General features: G+C 42.8%; 1 protein-coding gene across 8 annotated transcripts in view; it reads right to left on the reverse strand.

Annotated features, from left to right (window-relative positions):
- LOC138974046 (AMP deaminase 2-like) overlaps positions 1-25202 on the reverse strand; it is an 87291-nt gene that overhangs the window by 40306 nt on the left and 21783 nt on the right. For 5 of the 8 annotated variants that reach the window (XM_070346755.1, XM_070346753.1, XM_070346754.1 and 2 more), the window contains 3 exons: positions 23445-23513; positions 8124-8177; positions 1931-2129 (listed from right to left, as the gene is read on the reverse strand). In XM_070346755.1, coding sequence (XP_070202856.1) covers positions 1931-2129; positions 8124-8177; positions 23445-23513 — 322 coding nt within the window. The remainder of the gene's footprint in view (positions 1-1930; positions 2130-8123; positions 8178-23444; positions 23514-25202) is intronic. The other 3 variants (XM_070346759.1, XM_070346757.1, XM_070346760.1) reach the window with 3 other exon arrangements.

Genomic DNA, 25202 nt, shown 5'->3' on the forward strand with positions numbered 1-25202 from the left:
AAAATTCAACGCACCACATTTTTTTCACTTAGAAAATACTTAACAGCTGTGTCAATTACTAAACACCCTGCAGCTGCGCTAACACGTTCACGCCCAGAAAGTGACCAGCCAGTATAGTGCAGTAGCACTATAGCGTATAGCGCTTTACAGAAAGTGTGCTTTTCAAAACTCAATGTCAAGAACAAAAATCGCTTGCCCCAACCCTCCTATGCACTCAAATATCACCGAGTGTATTTTTAAACAAGAGAGGCATTAATGTTCATACGACTCGCCCTCGTCACATTTTATGCATTCCGGCTGGCCAGACAGTCTAACACTACCGATATTTAGACGAGACAAGTATAATGCCGACGAGTCGAAGACGAGTCGCATTAAACTTGTTCGAGTCTAAATATCGGACCCTATTGCTACGATGAAAACACAATAGCGTTAATATAGCTATTCTGACATTAAATTCTGTGTTAAAATCACGTTTTTGTCAGCAACAAGTACTAGAATGGTCCTTGTCATTTATTGCAGACGACGGTTCCCTTTCCGCATGAAGCCACGGAAATAACCGAACATTGAAAAACCCAGGGACATGTATTACGGAGAAAACTCGAGATAACCGGATGTTTAGCATTACGTCAATATGCTAGGAATCACATGACGTCATGACGTATCATGCTTGCCTACGTAGATTGTAGGTTCGAAATTCTGAATTCTGTTGGGAATTCGCGTGGTGAAGACTGGGGTAAATCTGTAGATGATAAGAGAACAAGGATTGTCTCAGAAGAAACGACTAAATGTTTCAGACCGGTAACTTCATTTCAACATTGCACTATACAATGGACGTTCTATGCGACAGGAGAGTTTGCTGATTTTGTGTTAAACATTGGAGAGATCGTCTGCTAGAATCAGAGATAGGTCGCTTCAGATTGCAGCTTCTGGAAATTTGCAAGGTTTGTTGCCTGTTAAAGAACTGGATTTTACACGTAATGTATGTCATGTACATTAAGCAACAACAAAAACACACACAAAGCAAATGGCATCGTCTGTCGACTAGTCACAGAAACAAACCTGGCGAGGTATGCGTGCACTTTATACACGTGGAAGAAACCGGAACCATGCGTCTTTACATTTTACAAAGGTCAATGAACAGAAACTCTGAAAAAGTGCTGTCATAAAAGGGGGGAGGTCTCAAATAGGGGAGGGGGTCTTAAAAGGGGCGTGTGTGTGCGAGTGTGCGAGGGCTGTATTTTGTATATTGATTATTTGATACATGTATAAATGTGTCTCCAGGAATAAGTTTTGTTTTAATCTTGTGTCGATACTATTTAGTTCTGCCTCGTTATTAGCCATTGAGTATAACTGTTTTATCATAATTGCTTTGTTGTTGTTCTTTGGCCATTTACGTTGAATGACTTGTTATACATTGACATTGATAGTTTTATTCTTCTTCTTCTTCGTCGTTCGCTAGATAGTTTTATCCTAAGAACCTTTTCTAATTCCTATTAACTCGATGTTCTTTAACGATATTTATACATAAATGCATATTGTAAAGCAGTATGCAATGTTAGAGGATTTTTTTTAGTAGCAGTGTTTAAATGTAGAAGCTGCTTTTCCCATTTTTATCCAAGAGACCGACTGTATATTGTGTTATTGTATTTGTCAGACTTGATTGTACCAAGTCCCTACACATGTTGTAATGCGCTTAGAGCCAAATATTTTTTTTTTTTGTGAGGGATAGGCGCAATATAAATACACTTTATTATTATTATTATTATTACTGTTCAGCCTTCGTACCAGGTGGTGTGTGAGAGCACCACCGTGCGGAGGGGTTCTGCTGGCATCGCAGCAAAACAAAAGAGAGACATTTTTCTCGGGCTCACCAGGACGATGCCAGACAGCAACACTTTGTCTCTAGACTGTATATCATGAAGTCTCTCACCCCACTGGTGTCCTCCCCACTGACGGAGATTCGCTGGAAGTCTGGCAGCAGCTCGTACTCCTGTTCCAACTCGGCCACGATCTCCTGGGGGATGATGCTGTCGTTGTAGGGCAGGCCGCGGTCAGCGAAGGCGCCAGTCACCCCCCGAGAGTTGCCAGTGTGAGATCTGCTGCTCACCGACGTGGGCGGCATGCTGCTGCTGATCGGCAAGAGTTTGCATTTTCTTTATTAATTTTTTGAAATTCCAAAATCAAAAATGGAACGAGGGACTGCAGGTGAGAGAAATAGAAATGACGAAGACGAAAAGTCGAAACTAGTTTTCATGTGTATGTATTCTTGTTGCTGTCTTCTGGTGAGCACATTTTTATTGTTATCAGTTATTCTAAAACCTGCAAGCATAAAAAACACACAAAAGGTTAAGTTTATGGGATGTTCAATTAATAGACAAATCAAGACATGCATAAGAACTTTGATCTACTTGTCTTAAAAGTGGATAAACCTTAATAAACAACAGACAATGTATCGATTGGACAATGGATTTCCCTTCTTTGAGCCATGTGACGTCAGAGGCCTACAAAACTTCATATTTGGGCGTTTCAGGTTGACTGAAACTTTAAAGGAACTACAAAACACACGTCATGTGTTTGATTGCATGTGTGTGTGCTGTTCAATGTCAAAACAACAACAAAGTCAGTACATGACGTGTGTTTTGTAGTTCCTTTGAAGTTTCGGTCAACCTGAAACGCCCAAATATGAAGCTTATGTGTTTGATTGCATGTGTGTGTGTGCTCGTTCAATCGTCAAAACAACAACAAAGTCATAGTACCTGAAAGGAATTCGATCGATACATAAATGTTATTTGCGTTTTTGACCAAAATATGACATTTTACACAGATCGAGACAGTCATTGTTCACCTCGACCGCTAGCGCGGTCTCGGAGAACAATGACTGTCTCGATCTGTGTAAAATGTCATATTTTGGTCAAAAACGCAAAAAACGTATAATAAAATTCTCTGAAAGAGGAAGGTCATCAGAGTCTTAAAATAGGCTTAAATTGACAGAGTTATGAACAGAACAGCTGAGAAACCAGGGTCTTAAAAGGGAGGGAGTCTTTAATTGGTCGGTCTTAAAGCAGGGGGGGGGGGGGGGGGGGGGGAGGGGCGGGTGTTCCACAGTACCTCGATACACAAGACAAACAGTGTTAAACGATTCTGCGACTTATCCTTCAGAAAACATCAAATCGGAAACGTAGCATTTGTTTTTTGGCTTTATTAGGCAAAAAAAAAAAAAGGTCTGTTTACGGTAACATAGGCCCACAAAATAGGGTCGGTAGGTCGGGTTTTTTTTTTATTTTTATTTTTTCCAAAAAACCATATTTTTACGTTATTTTCAAAAGATTTTTTTTTTTTTTTTTTTCCCCCCTAAATGCCAAAAAAAAGTCTAGGGTCGCACGAAAAAAATAGGGTCGGTAGGGTTACCGTAAACAGACTATTTTTTGGGGGGGGCCTTATCACTGTTTGTTCAGTATCTTGCTTCATGTTCATTTTAAGGCTGACTTCTTGTAAATGTTTCCTGACTGTCTATAATTAAATATCCCTAACTTAACCTTTAAGGTTTTAAATTGTTGAGGTATGCATGCATAGGTGTGCAATCTTTAATTTTTTTGAATCAATGTTTTGAATATGTGACCCTCCACCGCGGAATGAGTCGCATGTCACCTCTCACGGTTCTGCGCTAGGCTTAATATAAGTCCGGGGTGTGTCTGGTAACAGTGTGAGGATCACCTTAGTCACAGGCTTATCTCGAACAGTTTTCACTCTTTTTTAAAACGGTTTTCACCACTGGATAGAGCATAAAAAACTCTTTAGGAAAATGTAAAAATATGCAAATCATGCAAAGGTGACATGTGACTCATTCTGTGGTGGAGGGTCACATATATTTTATTTACTGAGGGAAAAAGGCACACCCTTTTTCACAATCAAGCTCAGATCTCTACTAGTATTTCTACACAAGTGCAACTGGTTTATAAAAACACTTCCTTTCTTTCTTTATTTGGTGTTTAACGTCGTTTTCAATCACGAAGGTTATATCGCGACGAGGGAAAGGGGGGAGATGGGATAGGGGAAAGGGGGGGGAGATGGGATAGAGCCCCTTGTTAAGTGTTTCTTGTTCACAAAAGCACTAATCAAAAAATTGCTCCAGGGGCTTGCAACGTAGTACAATATATGACCTTACTGGGAGAATGCAAGTTTCCAGTACAAAGGACTAAACATTTCTTACATACTGCTATGAAAACACTTCCTGCAAAATGTTCATACACAAACAAATATGCTGCTATTGATACAGTTCCTGCAATGTTTCTGATTATTATTTTCTTCAAGACTGTCAGAAATTATTGCTAGTTTAAATCCAGCTTCAGACGTTTATTTTAAGTACATGATACAAGTTTTGTACAATCCTTGATTTCCAGTGCGTAAAAAAGTAACACTCCCAAGCTCCTACACCTTGCATATTCATAAGCTTACATATATTGTGAACATAATAATTCCACACCCAAACAAGCATTATTTCTAAAGCGATATTCTTCATGGTTCGCGCTATATAAACTCTCATTATTATTATTACAGGCAAATCCAGCTAACTCACAAACGGTTTAGTCAAAAATTCGCTTAGCACACAAAGAAATTCTGGTCCGGAATTATCCCTCTTTATCTATGTGTACAAAGTACCCTGAGCTCGAAATGGGATTTCTCTTACGTAAGTCGAAAGACGGATAGCACACAACAGAAAGTCAGTCCCAAAGACAAAATTTACTCTATATTTACTACAGCAACTCGAAACACGAAACTTGGCGTCTCACACTAGCGCATTGTGTAACCTTATTCCCTTCTTCTCTACACGGACGCCACACCGACTGGTCAGTCGGCACGCAATAAAGTATGAACTGAAGTTAGGAGGGGGCGAGGAGTAAGGAGGGGGCGAGGAGTAAGGAGAATTATCCAACTCCAAGAAAACATTCTGAAAAAGGTGGGGAAGTGGTGACAAGGCAGTGAACGCACTCACCATGCACTGACATCATACGAAAGCAGCCACACAGCACAGAGGCAGAGGCAGGTGTGCAGATGCTTTGTGAGAATAAGCGTTGAAAACCAGTTTGAATTAAAAAAAAAACAGCAGATAGAGCCGCATGTCATAATCATTCTTCTTGTCTGGCTTTATTGACTGCATGCCGATCTTGTGGCAGTGACTTTTCACTCTTCAGTCGGACTGTACACAAACCGCTCTCACTCTCCCTCACTGACTACCCTAAGCCCTGACAACTGATCCTTGGAAATTGTTTGGAAGAGTACACCTCTCTATTTCTCTCCAATGCTCTTCCTGCTGACTTCAGTGACACCGGACACCCCACTGAGGTTAGCCAGCTACCCCCCCCCCCCTCTCTCTCTCTCTCTCTCCCCCCAGCCATGTACTGTTTGGTGCTGTGGCCAGAGAGGTGTCACCGGCTAATTGAGGCCAGCTGCACTGTTCACTCAGAGCAAAACTAGTTGACTGTGTCTAACTTTTGACAAAGCAACACAACTGAAGGGTTCACAGATTAGGTAACCGACTCACTGGTCAAGGCTGCAGGGAAACAAGAGTATCTTGTCAATGAAAGAGGTTACACACAGATACGCGATGCTGATAACGGTGGCCGATTTTTCACTCTCTTTCTCGGTGGGCCTTCATCATTGCAGGGACTGCTGTAAAGAAATGCTTGCTCAGAAACTAACTCTTTTTGCATTGAAACATGCACCAGAACTGGTGGACACCATCGACAATGTCAAACATGAAATCGAAGCAGTTTGCTTGAGGAAACGGTCGTCAGCAACTCAAACTTCTCTGTTTTCTTTTTTTAAGAAAATCTGAGGTGACTTTCTTTGTGGCCCTGCCCCCTCCCTCTGTAAGGACCCCCCTCCATAAGGACCGATTTTTGTCAACATTTTCAAGGTCGCTAGAGAGGGGTTCCACTGTACTATGACCAAGTCGAAATTTCGGATAGGACACAATAACCGAATTCGGTCCCTTCAATTTCGTCTTATCCGGATTTGCCTGTATTACTATTTACACAGAAAAGGCAAGGAATGGTTGGTCAATTGCACAAAAGCACACCCAAACCTTAAAACAATTTAATCTGTTAACAATGTCATTCTGACTCACAAAGAGATCGATCCATCAAAATGTTATTAATATCAACAAAATCTGAGATGTGGCTGAAAATGTTTAACTAATCAAGTAGATGCGCCATTTAACCCAAATATTTTTTCAAAATCAGTCTTAACAATTTGAGGAAAATATAAAACAAAAAAACAGTATCAGAATGAGACTAACAGCAATAAATATAAAGTCTACCACATACACAACAACAAATAAGCAGTACTATTTTAACTCATGTACGTGCTCTTTAATTTAAAAAAATCCAAGTATACTAAATCTAGAGAAATAATACATTTTTCGAAAGATAGAAAACAAGCACAAAATGTCATCAATTTTATAAAAATACAAAGTTGTGTAAATTAGTCATTTCGCACACACTGACCAACATTATTTCTCTCTGAGTCTCTGTCTCTCAGTCTATCTCTCACAACAAGTTCTGCTATTAGTAGTACTACTACTTTATACCACAACAGATTATAAAACAAATCACGTACAGAATCAACAAACCAACAAACACTGAAAAGAGAGATCATAAATCAAGAATGCCACCAGGAGTAATGGTATAAAACAAACATAACAAACAAACCTAATAAAAAAATACTATGAAACTTAGGTTTTAATATAAAAATGAGTAAGAAAGAGCGTGTTTGTAATATCAATGCAATGTTAAGGGGGACTGTACCAAATCCATGACTCCTATACAGCTACAGATCAGAGAACTAATAAATTAAAAAGAAAAAAAACCCACAACACATTTAAGTAATCAATGTGAGTAATCAGATATGGATTGTGCAGTTTTTTTAGTGATAAGTAATAGACAAATTCCAGAAAAAAATGTCGGGATTTTATTGGTTGTGGAAGGTTTTTTTCCTTGGAAACATTGAGTCAAGCTACATGTGACATTGGTCGCTCGATCTGTGCGCTGATAGACGCGATCACACCGGCAATGTCGTCTGTCATATTTCTGAATGAAAAGAGCGTTATTTTGAGCGAACAGTGCAGAAAGCACAGGTGGGAGCTTAATTCCTCACTGGGACGTCAGTTGTTTGCATGATTTCCCTTGCACAGATTGCGTCTGCGTTGAATCACACGCCGTTCGCTAGTAATCGCTTACAATGACACGACGTTGACTCACTTTTACTATGGAAATTAAAGCAACGGAAAAAAAGAAGGTTAAAAGCAACTCTTCCACATTCCATAACAACTTGACAAGAGTTTTTTTTAGCAAGATTGTCTATTGCATGCTACATCTCAGCTACCATCACAGCCAGACAGACATAAAATGCTGAAACCAAAGTAGGTGAGAAAGTGAAGTGGAGAGTCGAGGAACAACCAGTATGCAGATACACCTTTAACAATTAAAGGAGAGTTACTGGTAACATTAACACATATAAAACAAACACAACATTGAACCAGTCATAAAGATTTCATGAAGTTCTTTGCAGTAAGATGCCAGCACAGGATACGCTTACAAGATACAAATAATTAAATCCACAAACATAAACCCAGAGTTGAAGAAAAAAAAATAGTGACAGAGTAATGTTTGTAAATCACAATTGTCACGATCCCTAGATTTACACTATCAAACTTACGCAAAGGAAAGTTATCTGTTATATTAAACCTAGCTGTTCCGAATCCTACGACTCTTTAAAAATGTCCTCAACTTTCCCCCACTTCTCATACATTTTTGTATCAATGTACGACTAGTCTTGACTTGAAGCTATTTTCATTTGTCAGACTAAAACGTTTCGGTCAAAACGTTTTGCTGAAAATCTTTATCTGAACAAAATCTACTCAGCTGTAGATTATGATGGCATTAAATGCGACTGTATGATTCAACAACAAAAATGACATTCTTGGATTAATAGGACAGTTTAGACTGGGTAAAGAAATAGGGAAGGATGGAAGCTGGTTAGCACACACACACTGAAGGGAAATAACGTTCAGGTCAATCATACACCGAGAGAGGAATGATGGATCATGGGAAAAGAGGAATCACCCAAAGTTCAATCGTCCATGGACAACGGGGTCTGTACTGGGGACATCAGCCACCCTGTGAGAAAACACACACACACAAATCATTATCCTTCTGTTCAAACAAGCGAACAAACAGGAAAATCATCCTGAAAATGCCGTGAATGACTTGTCCACTGAATGCCAAACATTAGACAAACTTGTCATATCTGAAACAGAGCTTAATGTCATCATGACTACTTAATGGTTGATTTAACGCATATGGCAGAGGTTATATATGGGCCTTTTTCAAAAAAAGTTGTACTTTTAGACCAAAGAAAATCCAAAAACAAAATGTAATAACTAAAACTTTTATTAGGACTGGGTGGCCGAGTGGTAACGCACTTGCGCTCGGAAGCGAGAGGTTGCGTGTTCAGGCCTGGGTCAGGCCGCAATTTTCTCCCCCCTTTCCTAACCTAGGTGGTGGGTTCAAGTGCTAGTCTTTCGGATGAGACGAAAAACCGAAGTCCCTTCGTGTACACTACATTGGGGTGTGCACGTTAAAGATCCCACGATTGACAAAAGGGTCTTTCCGGGCAAAATTGTATAGGCATAGATAAAAATGTCCACCAAATACCCGTGTGACTTGGAATAAAGTGTAAAAAAATTCCATCTCACACGGCATTAAGTCTCAGGGCTTGGAAACATGAATACACGCATGCAGGGGGAAAAAAATGGGTAGCGCCGTATACTGTATGGCAGCTCGCTTTCCCCAGGGAGAAAGCAGCCAGAATTTCTGTGAGGTTACCCCCATGGACTATATAAAATCTTATCCTTATCCTTATCCTTATCCTTATTATGCACATCTTGTTTGTAAATCATTCTTGGACCGTATTCTTCATGTGTGCTCTGTTTACATGCCAACTTAATGGAGATTAATTAATTTTTATTAATTTAATTGGGAAAAAATGTCATTCCTGTTACCAAGTTTCACTTTTTTTTTTCAACAATGAAAAGTAATAGTCGGGTCTTTTTTGACTATCATTGTCTTCTCCAAAGTTATTTCAACATTCTAAGGATGATTTTGATTGAAAGTTTCACAAAATAATTTTTCATCCACATAAAGAGCTCATAATTCTCAAACACTTGGCATTTTATAGCTACTTATTATTTGCTCAGACTGCAAATTGTCAGGAGCCAGGAGTGGTTGATCTCCATAACTTGCATTGTTGTTGTTGTCTTTAGGCTTTCTAAGATTTCTTAAATGTAATGCCAAGCTTTTGTACCTTCATATGCACTTTAATTGTCCATGGTGCATACATGTCTGCAAGACATTTGTCAGGAAACATAACCCTAACGAAAGCCTTACAAAACATATCTCATACACTAATTGTCGGAGAGCACAGGACGGAAATCTGTGTCCACCAGGTGCATTTTATATAAGCCAGTGTCTGCAAAATTCCATGCTGCATACAAAACGTCAGACATGGTGGAGGAGGTTCACGTAAAAAGACATTAACTATAATTACTGTACAAAAGTGAAGTGAATCAGTCTACTGAGTCAAATCCATATTGTTACAAATAAAACAAACCTAAAACAAACATTCGTTCCATATATCATAATATTCAGTATTTTGTACGGGTCTGTCAAATACAAAAGACAATATTCAACCAATGTTAATAAAAAAGAGTCTGAATATTGAAAGATAGTCCACACACATAAACCAGAGAGAAAATTATATTACAATCTAACAACAGCTATACCGACAGAAATCTAGTCAAAATCTAACATAATATATTACAATCTAACAACAGTTACACTGACAGAAATCTAGTCAAAATCTAACATAATATATTACAATCTAACAACAGTTACACTGACAGACATCTAGTCAAAATCTAACATATATTACAAAGATGCATGAACAACTTAATTGCCCCAATGTGATGTGTGCACTTAATAATTTTCTTTTGTGTATAAAATGTATTCCACTCTGTCACTGACACAATAATTACACTGAGAACGGTAAAATGAGTATAAAATGCAAACAGCAAGTCATTTTAAAGTGAGACGTACTGCAATAATATACACTTGACCAATAAAAACATACAGTGCACTAGCTTACAGAAGGAAATCCAAATAAGATATAGACCAAGAAACTCATGTGAACATGCTAATTGCAAGATTTTGTCTAAATAAGTACACCTTGTGTAATATCAAAATATATTGTACTACAAGTACATGCAGAGAAAAATACAAGAAATACAGTTAATTTACCTGAAAAACAACATGTTGAAAGTGTCCGGACTGGAATTTCATTTACAAATTATAGCACAGAGGAGTTAACTGACTGTCAGTTTCAATCCAATTTTGTTACCCAACTTGAGTTCATATAAAGTTGTTGTAAAAGAATAATATCTGTGACTGTAATTCCACATTTATAAGCAAAAACTCCTTTGTGAAGAAAACCAGCTAACAGTCACACATCCAGCTCTGTGTTCCGACTTCCGTGAAATAAGTAATTCATCTTCTTCATCTGACTAACAGGATGAGGCTTCAAATGGGAGGGGATAACTAAAGAGTAACAATTTGTTAACGGCCTTTGAGACAATTACTTCAGCCACTGGCAGCAGAGTTAACGGCCTTTGAGACAATTACTTCAGCCACTGGCAGCAGAGTTAACGGCCTTTGAGACAATTACTTCAGCCACTGGCAGCAGAGTTAACGGCCTTTGAGACAATTACTTCAGCCACTGGCAGCAGAGTTAACGGCCTTTGAGACAATTACTTCAGCCACTGGCAGCAGAGTTAATGGCCTTTGAGACAATTACTTCAGCCACTGGCAGCAGAGTTAACGGCCTTTGAGACAATTACTTCAGCCACTGGCAGCAGAGTTAACGGCCTTTGAGACAATTACTTCAGCCACTGGCAGCAGAGTTAACGGCCTTTGAGACAATTACTTCAGCCACTGGCAGCAGAGTTAACGGCCTTTGAGACAATTACTTCAGCCACTGGCAGCAGAGTTAACGGCCTTTGAGACAATTACTTCAGCCACTGGCAGCAGAGTTAACGGCCTTTGAGACAATTACTTCAGCCACTGGCAGCAGAGTTACAGATCGATATTAAGCTTGCACTGCATCAAGCCTTTATATACACACCACCATAAGTGCAGTATATAATATATACACACCACCATAAGCGCAGAATATTATTTTACCAGTGAAACCGCGACCCTTTTCAGGCTTTAAAAATGAATTAGTCTCAAAAAGGAGGGAGTAAAAACAGGAAATGTGTGGTTGACACACTATCCCTGCTACTGAATTATAACACACTTTATCCAAGGTTATTTGATCTTATCTTAATTCCTCTTGCCTTAACAGTGTGTGTATGAATGGGCATTCCTGTGACTGCAGGGGACACGTCTTTTTCTCCCAGGTTGAACCCTGGTGTGAGCCTATGACTCTCAACCACAAGAGCTTGTAATTTGTATCAAAATGCCTGGACATCAAGTCTTGTTGGCACAATAGACCCTATAGGTATTCCAAGCTCTCACAAACTTCAAGGCATAGCAAAGCATGTGGTACAGCTATCTTGTGCAAGCTGTGAAAGACGAAGTTCGAACTTCTCGCAACGTTCTAAGCATAACATCTTTAAGAGGCTGTGTCTCGCCGATATCTCGCGAGAGCTGTTCAGACACTGAAAAGGCATGCAATTGAGCTCCTGTGCTCCCATTCAAGCCAAAGACGAGTGTGTCTTACTCTTTTTCATCTTACCCTTGGGATGCGGTCCATTGATCAGGAGACGGAGGCAGAGAGCGTCCCTGGTGTATACTCAATTGATCGGCTCAGTGCATGGGACACAAAATAATACACTCATCCTTTCATCTCCGCATGGCTGATTGGGGGTCACTGTTTGTAGGCAAAACTGATGCCTGCATGCTTTCATCAAGTCAAAGACAGAATGTTCATTTTCGCATCTTGGCTGTTTGGGGGTCTAGTGCACTGTTGGTAGGCAAAACTGATGCCTGCTTTCATCAAGTCAAAGACATAATGTTCATCTTTGCATGATCGCTGTTTGTAGGCAAAACTGATGCCTGCTTTCATCAAGTCAAAAACAGAAAATGTATGTCATATCACAAGTTGTAAGAAACCTTTTTGACCAGGACGGTGCACCCAACTACTGTTTACACAGTCCTGCCAGTGGTGTTAGCATATCGATTCTGCCTAATTTAGTATTCACTGACGTTTATCACAGTACATGCATCATCTTGCAGTCTTTTTTTCCCTTTGGAGCCTGGATTCTACTACAGTGTATCAAAATCAAGAATGGTTTTTAGTTTTGGAATGTTGCTTAAAATCACAGACAAAATAAAATATTCACTGAAAGCTTGATCAATTGACCTCTAAAGTGTTCTGACGTTATTTTAATTAATTCCAGTATTCTGTCCAAATTGTCAAATTAAAAGTACAACTATTATATAATGTATCAAGATTGTTATGAATGGTTTTTTTTCACTTATTAAATCAATGTTTCATAAACTAACATTTTAGGTGTGTGTACATGTGCATGCACTTTAACACTCCCATATAAACTACTCACAAAAAGTTAGGGAACACCCTTCATTTTCATGTGTTTTTGCAAATCGATGCTATTGTCAAAACTTTGCAAGCTACAACGCTGATCTTACACACACGCACAGAGTGGACTCCTGCCTTTGTTGTACAGGCTTGGTGTGCTGAACGTGCTACTCGGGCGTCAGTGGCTGAGCGTTGAAAATTGGTGAAAAGTTGGAAAATGTTACTGTTTTATGCTGACTCACCATTTTTTTCTATAGCGTGTTTCTGACAAAATGATGCACTGCACGTGGAAGCTTGATGCTTTGACTGTGAACACTGGTCACTGGTTACTCAATAAAAGCCAGGGCCTGGGCGGACCAGGGCACAACATCACGATGGTCGGACGACAGAAGTTAAGCCTGCTGGACAGAGGAAGAGCCATAGGGTGGTTCCAAGACGGTGTTGGCGTACGGGAGATTGCCAGAAGGCTTCTGGTGTCCCCCTCCGTCATCACAAGACTGCGACAGCGCTTCCAGGCTACTGATCTAGTTCAAGACAGGCCTCGCCCAGGCAGACGGAATGGTGCATTGCGTAATATAAAAAGTGTTCCTTGACTTTTTGTGAGTAGTGTATATTCGGGGGTGTTTAGGTTTCACTCAGTTTGTTTATTTGATCACTTAGATCTCTTGTTTTGGGGTCGACTGGGCTGAAACTTGAAGGTATGCTGATCACTTACTGATTTTGGACACAATCAACCTGAGTGCATATGAACTCAAATTTGTCAAACATTAAGATTTCATATTCAAACAAACGGTCTGAGGGTCTAACTTTGCTAAATGTCAGGCTCAGTTGTGCTTTCAAAATGAATAAATGACATAGAAGTTGACATGATCACTCAGGATCTATCACAAACTAATAAGCCTCACTCAGTCTCACCGACATATGAGCACATCAGCACTATACAATACAGTGGAGTCCGGGTACAACGAATCTCAAGGGAGATACATTTTAGTTCGTTATATCAGTAATTCGCTGTAGAGTTTTCAACCCTAAGTTTTCCCAATCACCTTCAAATGATCGTAATAATAATAATAATAATAATAATAAATGAGCATTTATATAGCGCAACATCATAACTTTACAATTATGCTCTTTACGCTCGTCCCATCGATCTTTCCTTGGAGAGTACAATCTCTGCATGTTTTCAACAGCTTCATAATATAATCCATTAGAGAGAGGCAAACTAACAGCGGGAGGTGCATGAAAAGCGTCAGTTTTCACGATAAAAGTAAAACTTTGACTCGCTCATTCACGGGACATAACTGCACTCCGGACTGTCCACAGTGTTGAGCAATTTAGGAGACTTCACTGCCTGAGGAGAGTATTGATTCAAACGAACGTGTGGTAAACAAAAAAACAGTTCCAGATTTCGAAACCATGTTCGTCAGTCATTGTTTTTAGCAAGAGAGACCACATGTGCACGAGCTTCGCTGACGTACATCGCAAAATGTCATGACGTCACCACAACTTTCGGTTTTGGTTCGATCTGTTCCGTGCACCTCCCGCTGTTAGTTTGTTCAGAGTTCGGTCATCACACGATGTGCACTTGTGTTTGTGTATTTTTTGTGTATTTTTGTCTTTGGAGACAATTATTGACATCAGCTCGTTGTAGCCTTGTGACTGTTAGAGACAAAACGGCTCTGGGGCGATGAAAACGTGTTTGCTAAAAGAGGGGTTCGTTATGCAAATGAGTTCAAAAGGTTTGATCATAGCCGGAAAGTAACAAGTAAGAAATAGAAGCCTGTCTGCCGGGAAATCAATGGCAGTTTGTTAAAAGAGGGATTTCGTTATACAGTGGAACCCCCCTTTTAAGACCCCCCAATTCAAGACTTCCTCCCTTTGTTTGTTTGTTTATTTGTTGCTTAACGTCCAGCCGACTACGCAGAGCCATATCAGGACGAGGAAGGGGGGGATGAAGGGGGCCACTTGTCAAGCGATTCCTGTTTACAAATGCACTAACCCATTACTTGTGTCCCAGCAGGCTTTAGTAAAACTAAATTAATACCTACTGGAAGATTACCAGTTTCCAGTATGTTAAAATAGGCTTAACCTATCTACTGCTGGACTTACATCAGAACACTAACAGATTAAACTATACATGAATCGTGAGACAAGCGGCAAGAGAAGAGATTTTTGGAAAAAATACAGGTGAATGAGCAAGAAGGCAGAAAAAAGAAAAGAATTCATGAAGAAAAAGAGAGCATGACAGGAAAGAGGAACCAAAAATCTACCTAACAGCAAACTAGAAAGCTCCTGCGGTTCCAAAAACAGGAGGGGCCTTTAATTTCATAACCGCAGTGCCCCACTGCGGGACTCTTCCTCCCTTTTAAGACCTGAGTTTTTTTTATTTCCTATTCATAGCCTCTGTAAATTTACCCCCATTTTAAGACTCCCTCCTTTTTAAGACCTGATTTTCTTAGATTTTTGGAGGTCGTAAAAGGGGGGTTCAACTGTACCCAGGTTCGTTATAGCTGGACTCCACTGTATTGACACTACACATTGCGTGCAGTTAGATCTAAGACTTGACTTCCGTGAAGGCTGGCTCTCAATTAGCCAGAAAGCTAAGGCATCCATCAACTAATCACGATCAATAACAAGCAAATAAATGTCAGAATCCACCACCAGTTTGACAGAGTCATTAATTGCATCTGCTCAACCACTGCCATGACAATTGGTGTGCGTACAATTAGGCAAGATCCATTGTCTCTTGGGTGACATCATTTCACAATTCAACATTAAACATACGGGCCTTTTCCATACAAATTATTTGGTATTTGGTATTCTTATTGTCCTTGGTGATTTTCTTCAAGGTAATCCCATGGAAAAAGCTAGCGTGCATCGACAGAGTCGCCGCTATTCTTTTTGTATTCTTTTTCCCTGCATGTGTGTAAGTAAATGGAAAATTTCCTAAATAAATTATCATTTAATTAATATACTTACCCGAATCACATTAGCATTGAGTCACCTGAGATGCTTATCACTGAAAAACGCTTACCCGGCTAAAGAATTTAAAGGGAAGCAACCCCATCACCAAAACGAAAGTGAAAGTAGCTTTGGTAATGGGCCAGTACACCGGGAGTTACCTCCCATACGGGTGTATGCCACGTCACTTCCTCTAGGAACACGTGCCTATTATCATACGGCTTTAAAAAATCTTAAAACCATAAGCGGGGCAGGTGGGAGGGAATACAGTATGTGATTCGGGTAAGTATATTAATTAAATGATAATTTATTTAGGAAATTTTCCATTTAATATCATATTCTTACTCCGAATCACATTAGCAGATAACATCAACAAGGCGGTGGGCTAGAAATGAATCAAAACTCACCATCAAGTTCTGGACAGGAACTGGCCTGCTGCTATGAGCGCTGGAAGGCCTCTGGAGCCATCCTGTCGAAGAGCTGTGACGTCCCGAAGATAAAAGTTTATGAAAACATCTTCGGAACGCCAATACGCAGTTGTCAGCACCTCCTCTAGACGTCTGGAGCGCAGAACTGCCAGAGAGGATGCCCACGCCCTCGTCTCATGGGCTCGGGCCGAGTCAAGTGGCAAGGAGGGCATAACCCCCCCCCTCTTTGTGCGCCTCCACTCATAAGCCTGCTTGATGAGCGAGGACACCCACCGGGCCAACGTTACCTTCGACAAATCTTTCTCGCGCCTAGTAAGGAGAGAGATAAACAACAACTTCTGAGAACTAGACCGAATCGGCTGAGTCCGGGCTAAGTACAGACGAAGTGCCCTCACAGGGCAATTGACCGAATCGGGGTCACCCGGGGCCAACGCGCTGGTCAGAGCCTTAACTCTAACCAGCGGAGAGGCCTGCCCCGGAGACTGATTCTTGGCCAGGAAATCAGGCCGGAAACGCAAAGATGCGGAACCGTCCGGCTCAAAGGAGATATCTCCAGGCTGACCCGACAGGGCGTGGACCTCGCTACCCCGTCGGGCCGTAGCCAACAAAAGGAGAAACAGCGCTTTGCGAGTGACATTGAACAGACTGGCCTCGCTTAAAGGCTCAAAATCCGCAGAACGAAGGAATTCCAGGATTAAAAACAAGTCCCACTTGGGAGCGGGCAAACGAGCTTTAGCTTCCTTAAGAGCAGCCCCTTTAATGACTGCAGCTATAACGCCCCCGACTCGAACAGAACGACCAATCTGCTGAAGAGTCGCCGAGATAGCGGAGCGCCGGACCCTCAACGAGGAGACTGAGGCGCCCTGTGAAGACATGAAAGAGAGGTGGTTAGCGACCTGAATAGAGCGCGGAGCCACCGAACTCCCCCCTCTAGCTGAACACCAGGCAGTCCATGCCTTCCAGTGGGAAGCATAAACTGAAGAGGTGGACGCTCTATGCGAGCGAGCCACCAAGTCCAGAGTCAAAGACGACGCCCCAGAGCGCTTCAGCGAGTCCCGAACAACTTCCACACGTGAAGCTTCAGAAGACTGGGCTCCTCGTGTGGAATGCCTGTTCGGGGCTGCACTAGTTCCCCTCGCACGAGTGCGAGAGGAATGGGGGGCCCTTGGGCAAGCCGAAGAAGATCTGGAAACCAGACCTGCGACGGCCACAGAGGAGCGACCAGAAGAAGAAGGGCCGGCTCCTCCATCTCCGCTTTCCGGATTACTCGGCTGAGTAACGGAAAGGGAGGAGTCTGAAGATCTGTATGTGCCCCCCAACCCTCCCTGGACGCATCTGTAAAGAGGTCCAGGTCGGGGAGGGGCACGACGATCGGAACACCTCTGCAGACCCACTCCGTGTGCAACCACGGAAGGGTCGCAGACTGGAACCATCCCTGCAAAGGGATGAGGGCGTCCCAGTCCACCAGAGGAGAGTCCACAAACGGCTTCAGCGCGAACTGAAGCGGACATTTGTGGACCCGGCCCAGTGAAACCAGAAGAGCCATAGACTCCATCTGCCCCAAGATGGAGGCGAGCGAGCGGATGGAAGCCATCAGGAGAGGTAAAGTGGAGCGAATCTGAGCTTGGAGCTTGTCCACCCTTCTCTGAGAAGGCTGGACAGTCCAAGCGACCGTGTCGAAAGACATCCCCAGATAAGTGAATGTCTGTGACGGGGTCAGCTCCGACTTTACCCGGTTGATCGAGAACCCCAACCAGTTGGATTCTCGAAGAACCGTCAGGGTATCCTGCGAACAGCCGCTCTGGGACTGGTTCATGATGAGCCAGTCGTCCAGATAAGCCCGCAGACGGATACCCTGGGACCTCACCAGTGCACAGACCTGTCTCACCACCATGGTAAAAATCCACAGTGCGAGAGACAGCCCGAAAGGGAGTGCGCGAAACTGGTAGATCTGATCTCCCCACCGGAAATGAAGCCATTTCTGGTCGGTCGGATGCATAAGAATGTGAAAGTATGCGTCCGTGAGATCGATCGAGGTCACCCAGTCTCCTGGGCGGAGAGAGTCTCGGACAGAGGCTGGCGTCTCCATCTTGAATTTTATCTCCCTCAAGAAAGTATTGAGGAGAGATAAATCCAACACGGGACGCCATCCTCCTGATGCTTTGGGAACAGCGACCAGACGCCCGTAAAATCCCAGGGAGCTGTGGACCCGAACTCTCTCCACCGCGCCCTTCTGCTCCAGGGAGGCAATTTCCGACTGCAAGACGGAACGTGCTTCCTGCGAGAAGGGGGGCTTGAACCGCGGAGGCACTCGGGTAAGAGGCGCCTTTTCCTCCCGCCAGAGTAGACGGAAGCCCGAACTCACCACTCCCACAATCCATTGGCTGTCTACTACCGACATCCAACGAGAAAGTGCCCGGGAGGGGCCTCCCGCCATCACCAAGGTGGAGGGCGGGAGGGAGGTGAGATCGGGAGCGCTTCATTGGGGGTGTGGCTTACTTCCAGAGCCGCCACGCCCCCTCCCCGATGCCGTCCTCTTCTTCCCACCACGAGCGGCCGGCGAAGCCTGCCGCTTCTGAGCTGGCTTGGGGTTAGACGATGTCTGAGCCTGCTTCTGTTTAGAAGGCTGAGACTGTTTCACCCCCTTCAGAGTGTAGTCAAGGAACTGACTGTCCTTGTTTGACTGAATCTCCTTCTGTCTGGCATCCAGTGCCAGCGGACAGAAGAGAGACTCCTCTGAGACCGGGGAGACTCTCAAGGTCTCCCTAGTAGCCAGCTCCGTGAATTGGGACTGCGAGAGGAAGAGATCCCTCCTGCAGAGTACCGCTTGGGTGTACTGCAGGGAGGAAAGACGCAATTGTTCCTCATTGACCTTGGCCAATGCGGTCAAAAGCGCAGAGACATCGTCCGCATTCTGTTCTTCACTGAGAGTGAAAGGAACTAGCGAATCGGTCAATGCCCGAGACAGAGCCCGAACGAGAGTCTCCGCAATGGAGGACAGTTCGATCTGCCGACGTCCAACCTCCTCAGCAGAGAGGAGGGAAGCCTCGGAAACCGGCAAAACCGAATCACGCTTGATCGGTTTAGTCAGAAGAGGCAGCAATTCCCGGGAAACCGGAAGGGTAGCCCTAGGGAGTGCAAAAGACGCCAGCCAATTCTGGCTCTGATTGGGCATGCCAAGCTTCCTATTGGCCGTAGGCACGAAGGAAGAGGCTTGGGCAGCTGAAGCCACCCACTGCTGAGCTGATTCCGGAACTGGACCAAAAGGAAGCAGTAACGGAACAGGCACTGGCCGAATACCACTCCCCGCATGTGCTGGACGAACCAGTGAATGCGAAAGTTGGTAAGCCACTGACGGAGACTCGGCGAACCGGAAGGAAGAAACATCCTCCTGTGCCGGCCGGAAGTCCGCCATGGCAGAAGGAACGAATGATGCGGAAGAGTCCGCAGCCACCACCCCTTCAGGAAAATAACGAGACGTTACTTCCGCCGCGACGTCAAGAACAGACTTGAGCTTCGACGGAAACACGCCCCGCGACTCCTCGCTGACCACTGATGGAGCATCAGAATAGTCACACGTGGAACCATGACCGAAGTCACCAGTTCCGGAAGCAGAAGCATGCCCTGGCAAACCGGAAACCGGAAAAGCCTGAGCACTAACGTCATCCTGCCGCCCAAAACCCTGTGAAGGTAAAGGGTAAGCAGGACGACCATCCGCAAAAACCGGAGCTGGATGAGCTGACGTCACTCCCCCGACTGAGTGGAGTGATGCCTGCTCAAGCCTAGGCGCTTGAAAGCCGGAAGGCGCACGCTGTAATCCACTATCTGGTATCCGGAAGGAACCACCAGAAGAGGAAGAAGCGTTTCCGGCCGAAACCGGAAGTGTAGTCAACGGAACCGCAAAATGCGGAAGTGAAGACTGCACTGGTTGACTTCGCGATCCGGAAGGACCGGAAGTCAGTGAATACTCCATCCTGCCGCGACCGCCGTAGCGTGCCGGAGCGGACGGATCATCACTTCCGGCAAGTGCCGGAAATGCGGCAGTCGAAACCGACTGCCGCCGCTGTTCGAACAAGTCCGGGGCCTCGTAGGTTATCGCCGGAAATGAAAGATCAGCAAGGTATCGGTCGTGACCCGATGCGAAAGAGCTGTCCCCCGAAGGAGAACGTCCAGGCGCCTCACGAGGGCTATCGGACCAGCTCTGCTTACCAACCGACGCTGAAGAGGGAGGACGCTGCTCCAAGCCGGAAGTGGAGGACAAAGACACGGAAGCCAATGCCCGGACGTCACTGCCAGATGCCGGAAACGCCGAACTGCTGGCGACGGAACGCTGAAATTCTGCCTGCACCAAGCTGCGGATTTCTGGAACCAGTGACTTTAACAGAGAGGAAACCAACGCACCTTGTCCAGGTGCTAACAAAGAAGACGAAGTCTCCGATGTAGAGACAGGTGCAGAAGTAACAGTAGCGCTAGGCGCCGCAAAAGAAGCAGAAGTAGTAACAGCGCTAGGCGCCGAAATTGGTACAGCCAACAAAGTGTTACGCTCTTGGTCTGTAACAAGTAACGTTGCTTTGGAAGAGGAAGACTTAGCCTTAATTTTCCCCTTGGGGTCCGACTTGCCACGGCGCTTGTCTGAATCAGACATGTTGACAACAACACGTGGCAACGCGAAAAAATTTACTGAAACATAAGTCTAAACGACTGGAAAATTCAGTAAACACACGCACTAATGCGTTAACAAAATACTATAGCTAAACTTGCCCCACAAGCAGAGGCACGGAGAGCTACAAACAAAGTCACACGAGCTAGAAAACTAACTCACACAACAAAATGGCGACACGCAAGACACTGACACAAACGTCAACAACACGTGGCAAAGTAAAAAGATTTACTGAAACGTAAGTCAAAACGACTGAAAACACAGTAAACACACACGCTTACGCGTCAACAAAATACTAAAGCTACACTTGCCCAAACAGAAAGAGGGCACGCAGAGCTACTAGCAAAGTCACACGAGTTAGCTAACTAACTCACACAACAAAATGGCGAAACACGCAAGTCACTGACACACAAGTCCGTAAAAAACGGACAACGTACAGTAACGAAACAGCGCAAACAACCAACAACAAACGGGAACGAGCTCACCAAACTGTAGGCAAGGCGAGCAGACAAGCTGGGTAACGTGGCCGGCGGGTGTCACTCAAACACACAAGGTCAGCCACAGAGCGTCAAAAAGTGAACCGTCCTCTCCGAGGTGAAAAAGACGTATGATAATAGGCACGTGTTCCTAGAGGAAGTGACGTGGCATACACCCGTATGGGAGGTAACTCCCGGTGTACTGGCCCATTACCAAAGCTACTTTCACTTTCGTTTTGGTGATGGGGTTGCTTCCCTTTAAATTCTTTAGCCGGGTAAGCGTTTTTCAGTGATAAGCATCTCAGGTGACTCAATGCTAATGTGATTCGGAGTAAGAATATGATATTAAATGCTTCTAAGCCCTGAAACTTTCGCTGTGCGCTTGGGATCTTTATCGTGCGCATGCGTGCACACAGGGGTGTTTGTAAACAGAGAAGGGTTTGCACAAAGTTGACTTTGGGAAATAAATCATTCGCGGAATGTGGGGGTCGAACCCTCGCCAATAGCGACAACTTGTTATCATGAGCACACTGTGACAGTACTGCAGGACTGTCCGGTCCCCTACGTGGTACTAGAGCATTGGAACTAGTCGCTAGCTTGGACATTGGCAGTTTTACAGCTCGATCAATACCATTATAAAGGCTACCTCAATTCCAAGCTTGGGTGACATAACCCATCACAATGCCACAATTTAACCCACATCGGTCGCGCTCATTACAAAATGATGTGTCAGTAACACAATTAATTCAGCTAAAAATTCCCTACACAGAAAGCAGCTAACTGGCTGTAGATTTGGGGTATGTGTCCAAGTGGGTGGATGCACTTAAGTGCTGTTCACATTTTCATGTGTTGCTACTGCTAGCATCTTATACATAATATCCCTGTGCAAATAATCTAGCTGCCCTTTTTGTGTGTTTGCAACCATGTAATGTTCTAAATCCCACCCAGTGAAAAAAACAAAGAAAAGCAAATAATCATGTGCATTATTTGTCCCCTCTACTAGTCAAAAAGTGGTGCATGGCATTCTCCAATGCAAAGCCGATATCCCCACACCCCCTAACAATACACAATGAAGACTAAAACAGACAAATGCTTTATATTGGAATAACAAATAAGGGGATGCAGGGAAGAACATACATCGTCAGTGGCCTTCGAAGACCTCGTAACTTACATTTTCCCGATTTTCGGATTTTTGCATGGTTCCGTCCCTTGATTTTTTCCTATCATCTGTGAAAAGCTTGTAACTCTATCTATTTTGCAAAGGTCTTTTTCCCCTGATTTTAAAAAACCTCGTATTGCCGTTGGGTGTTGAGACATTAGCGGGAAAACCTCGTATTGTCTGTTTGAATCCCTGCGAGTCTGTTGAAAATCCTCGAAATTGTTCCTTAAATTCAAAACAAAAAAGTTCAAAACAAAACAGTGAAAACCTCGTATCTACACGTTTTGATCTGGTGAAGAGGAATTTGATTTTTAAAACACTCATTATCTCAGAACTATGATTTTGAAGATACGAGGTCTTCGAAGGCCACTGACGACATGCACTACCAATTAACCCATCAACAGAAAAAGACAAACAAATCACTACCACAAACGTGTCAAAAATACATTATATATATATCGATCTGAATTAACTGTGATTTCATAAAACTAAAAGGGAACAATTCAACTGTGCATACACCAAAAAAAGAAATATCAATACATGTACATGCAAAGTGAATATGAAACAACCATGCCTCTAGAAAGTTCTAAAAGCAAAGATACATCAATCAAACAAAAGCTACAACTCAGGTGACAAGAATATCATGAACAAAAGAAAACAAGCAACCATGCACAGCTGCATACGACCTCATTCCAAAACACAAGAAAATACTGAAGAAAAACAGAACCGACATGCAGCTACATGTACTTCAATTTCACACAAAAACTAAAGTATCCTTGCAGAAAAAAGAACTGATAAAAATAAGAATCAAGAGCTACATTTTCTATTTCATTCCAAAAAAAAGAAAGAAAAAAAGGGAGAAACAAAAACATAGAAGAAATTAACCAACAACTACAATGGAGGATGTTGGAAAATAACTGTCAAGTTTTTACGTTTTAAAGTGTTTCTATGGAAAAGCAAGGAGAAAATAACAAGGGAAAGCAACACGTACTCCACAACTATTACCCATAAAAAACAAGTTATTTGCGGAATTTGTCTATTCAACCCAAAACACAAGAGAATGGTGAACAGGAGGAGAGAAAAAAAGGTGGATGTGTTGTAGTTACCCCGAACTGCTCATCCCTCTGTCGGACAAGGAGTAGTCACTTGGGGGGCCACTATCCAGTCCCACATGTCTACAAACCATGTTTTGTCATCGGGGGAAAAGAAGAGAAAAGCACACACACAGTAAGTCAGTGGTTTTATACACATTTTAGGTTGTTGTTTTTTCTTTTCATTTTAGTTAATTGAAGCAATTAAAGCCAAAATCAGGAGCCGACATGAAAATATATAAGGACTGCTTCAAAAAGAATACAGTCCTAATGAGATTAACCAAAAATCAAAAAGATTCACAGAACAAAAAGAGAAAGGCGCGATACATTACATTGTACATGTATATATATATGATGTCATCACTTGGAATTATCAGAACAGGTAAAGAGTAATATAAATTGGAACTCCCGGAGGGGCATTCTGGGCTGAAAGTGAAAGATCACGACAGATTTCTGCAATGATGAATTTCCCCCTTTACAAACACTTGCACTTCTAACCATAAACAAACTGTGCAATATCTGTCGTCAAATGAACAACAATTGTTAAAATCTATAAGTTACATTGTCAGAAACAACATAATACAACAAAAATTAAACATTATTAGTCCAAAAGTTAAACATGTACCAGTGACAGTTTTAATGGCTTACAACAGTTATTCCTTTTAATTAATAGCTGCTAGCCTGCTGACAGAAAACGGCTTATATAACCCGAGCACCAGTGAACAGTGACTGACAATTAATGACTGTCAACAGTTGCCGCAGGTTACTGACAGATTCTAATTTTTAGTAGTCACATGAGGCAAAAAAAAAAAAAATAGGTCTGTTTACGGTAACCCGACCGACCCTAGTTTTTTCGCGCAACCCTAGACTTTTTTTGGCATTTGGAAAAAAAAAAAAAAATAAAAAAATCTTGTTTTTTTTGGCAAAATAACGTAAAAATATGGTTTTTTTGGGGGAAAAAAAACAACAAAAAAAAACAATCCCGACCTACCGACCCTATTTTTTTAGCCTATGTTACCGTAAACAGACCTATTTTTTTTTTTTTGGCCTGATTGCTCTCCACACATCCACCCCCACCCCCATCCCTTTCTGCGTTACTATGTTACAACCAATGTTTACGATAGAATGACAGCCGGAATCAGTCAACAACCACGGCTGCTGAATACTTTCAGTGCACAGTGGACGTCACATTTTGCTGAAAAGGGCAGTGAAAAATGAACTGAGACAAAAACAGCATGCAATTGAGACACAAATAGTCACGAGACAATAACAAATCACAGGACTGGGTGAAGAAATAAAAATATGACTGACAACCTCAAAGTATCACTACTCTAGCACAGACAGTAAAGACAAGAAAATCAAAACAATCACCATTAAAAATGAAACACAAAAAAGAAGATCAGGATGAACATAGTCACTACATGTAATATTTACCATATCCAGACTAATTTATCTCTATTGCTAAACATTCTAATCACAAACAGCAAGGGACTCCATGAATGCCAACAGATGACAGACTGAAAAGTGACAATGAAATGCGACATGATGGGGTGATGACACTCTTAAGCTATGTTTCCATTTAGCAACGCAATAGATGGTGGCAGCGGGGTGGGGGTGGCGGCAGCGGCAAAACCGATCGCAACAGTAGTAACAAAGAACGCATGTGTAAAGCCGAGCGGTCTTAGCTTCACATTAACTCTAACTGTCTGTGTCTGTGTCTTAGATGTTATTCGTGTTTGAAGGTCATTTGTCAGGATGGCAATCACACGACAG

Source organism: Littorina saxatilis, linkage group LG8 (genome assembly GCF_037325665.1).
Source record: "Littorina saxatilis isolate snail1 linkage group LG8, US_GU_Lsax_2.0, whole genome shotgun sequence".
NCBI lineage: Eukaryota > Metazoa > Mollusca > Gastropoda > Littorinimorpha > Littorinidae > Littorina > Littorina saxatilis.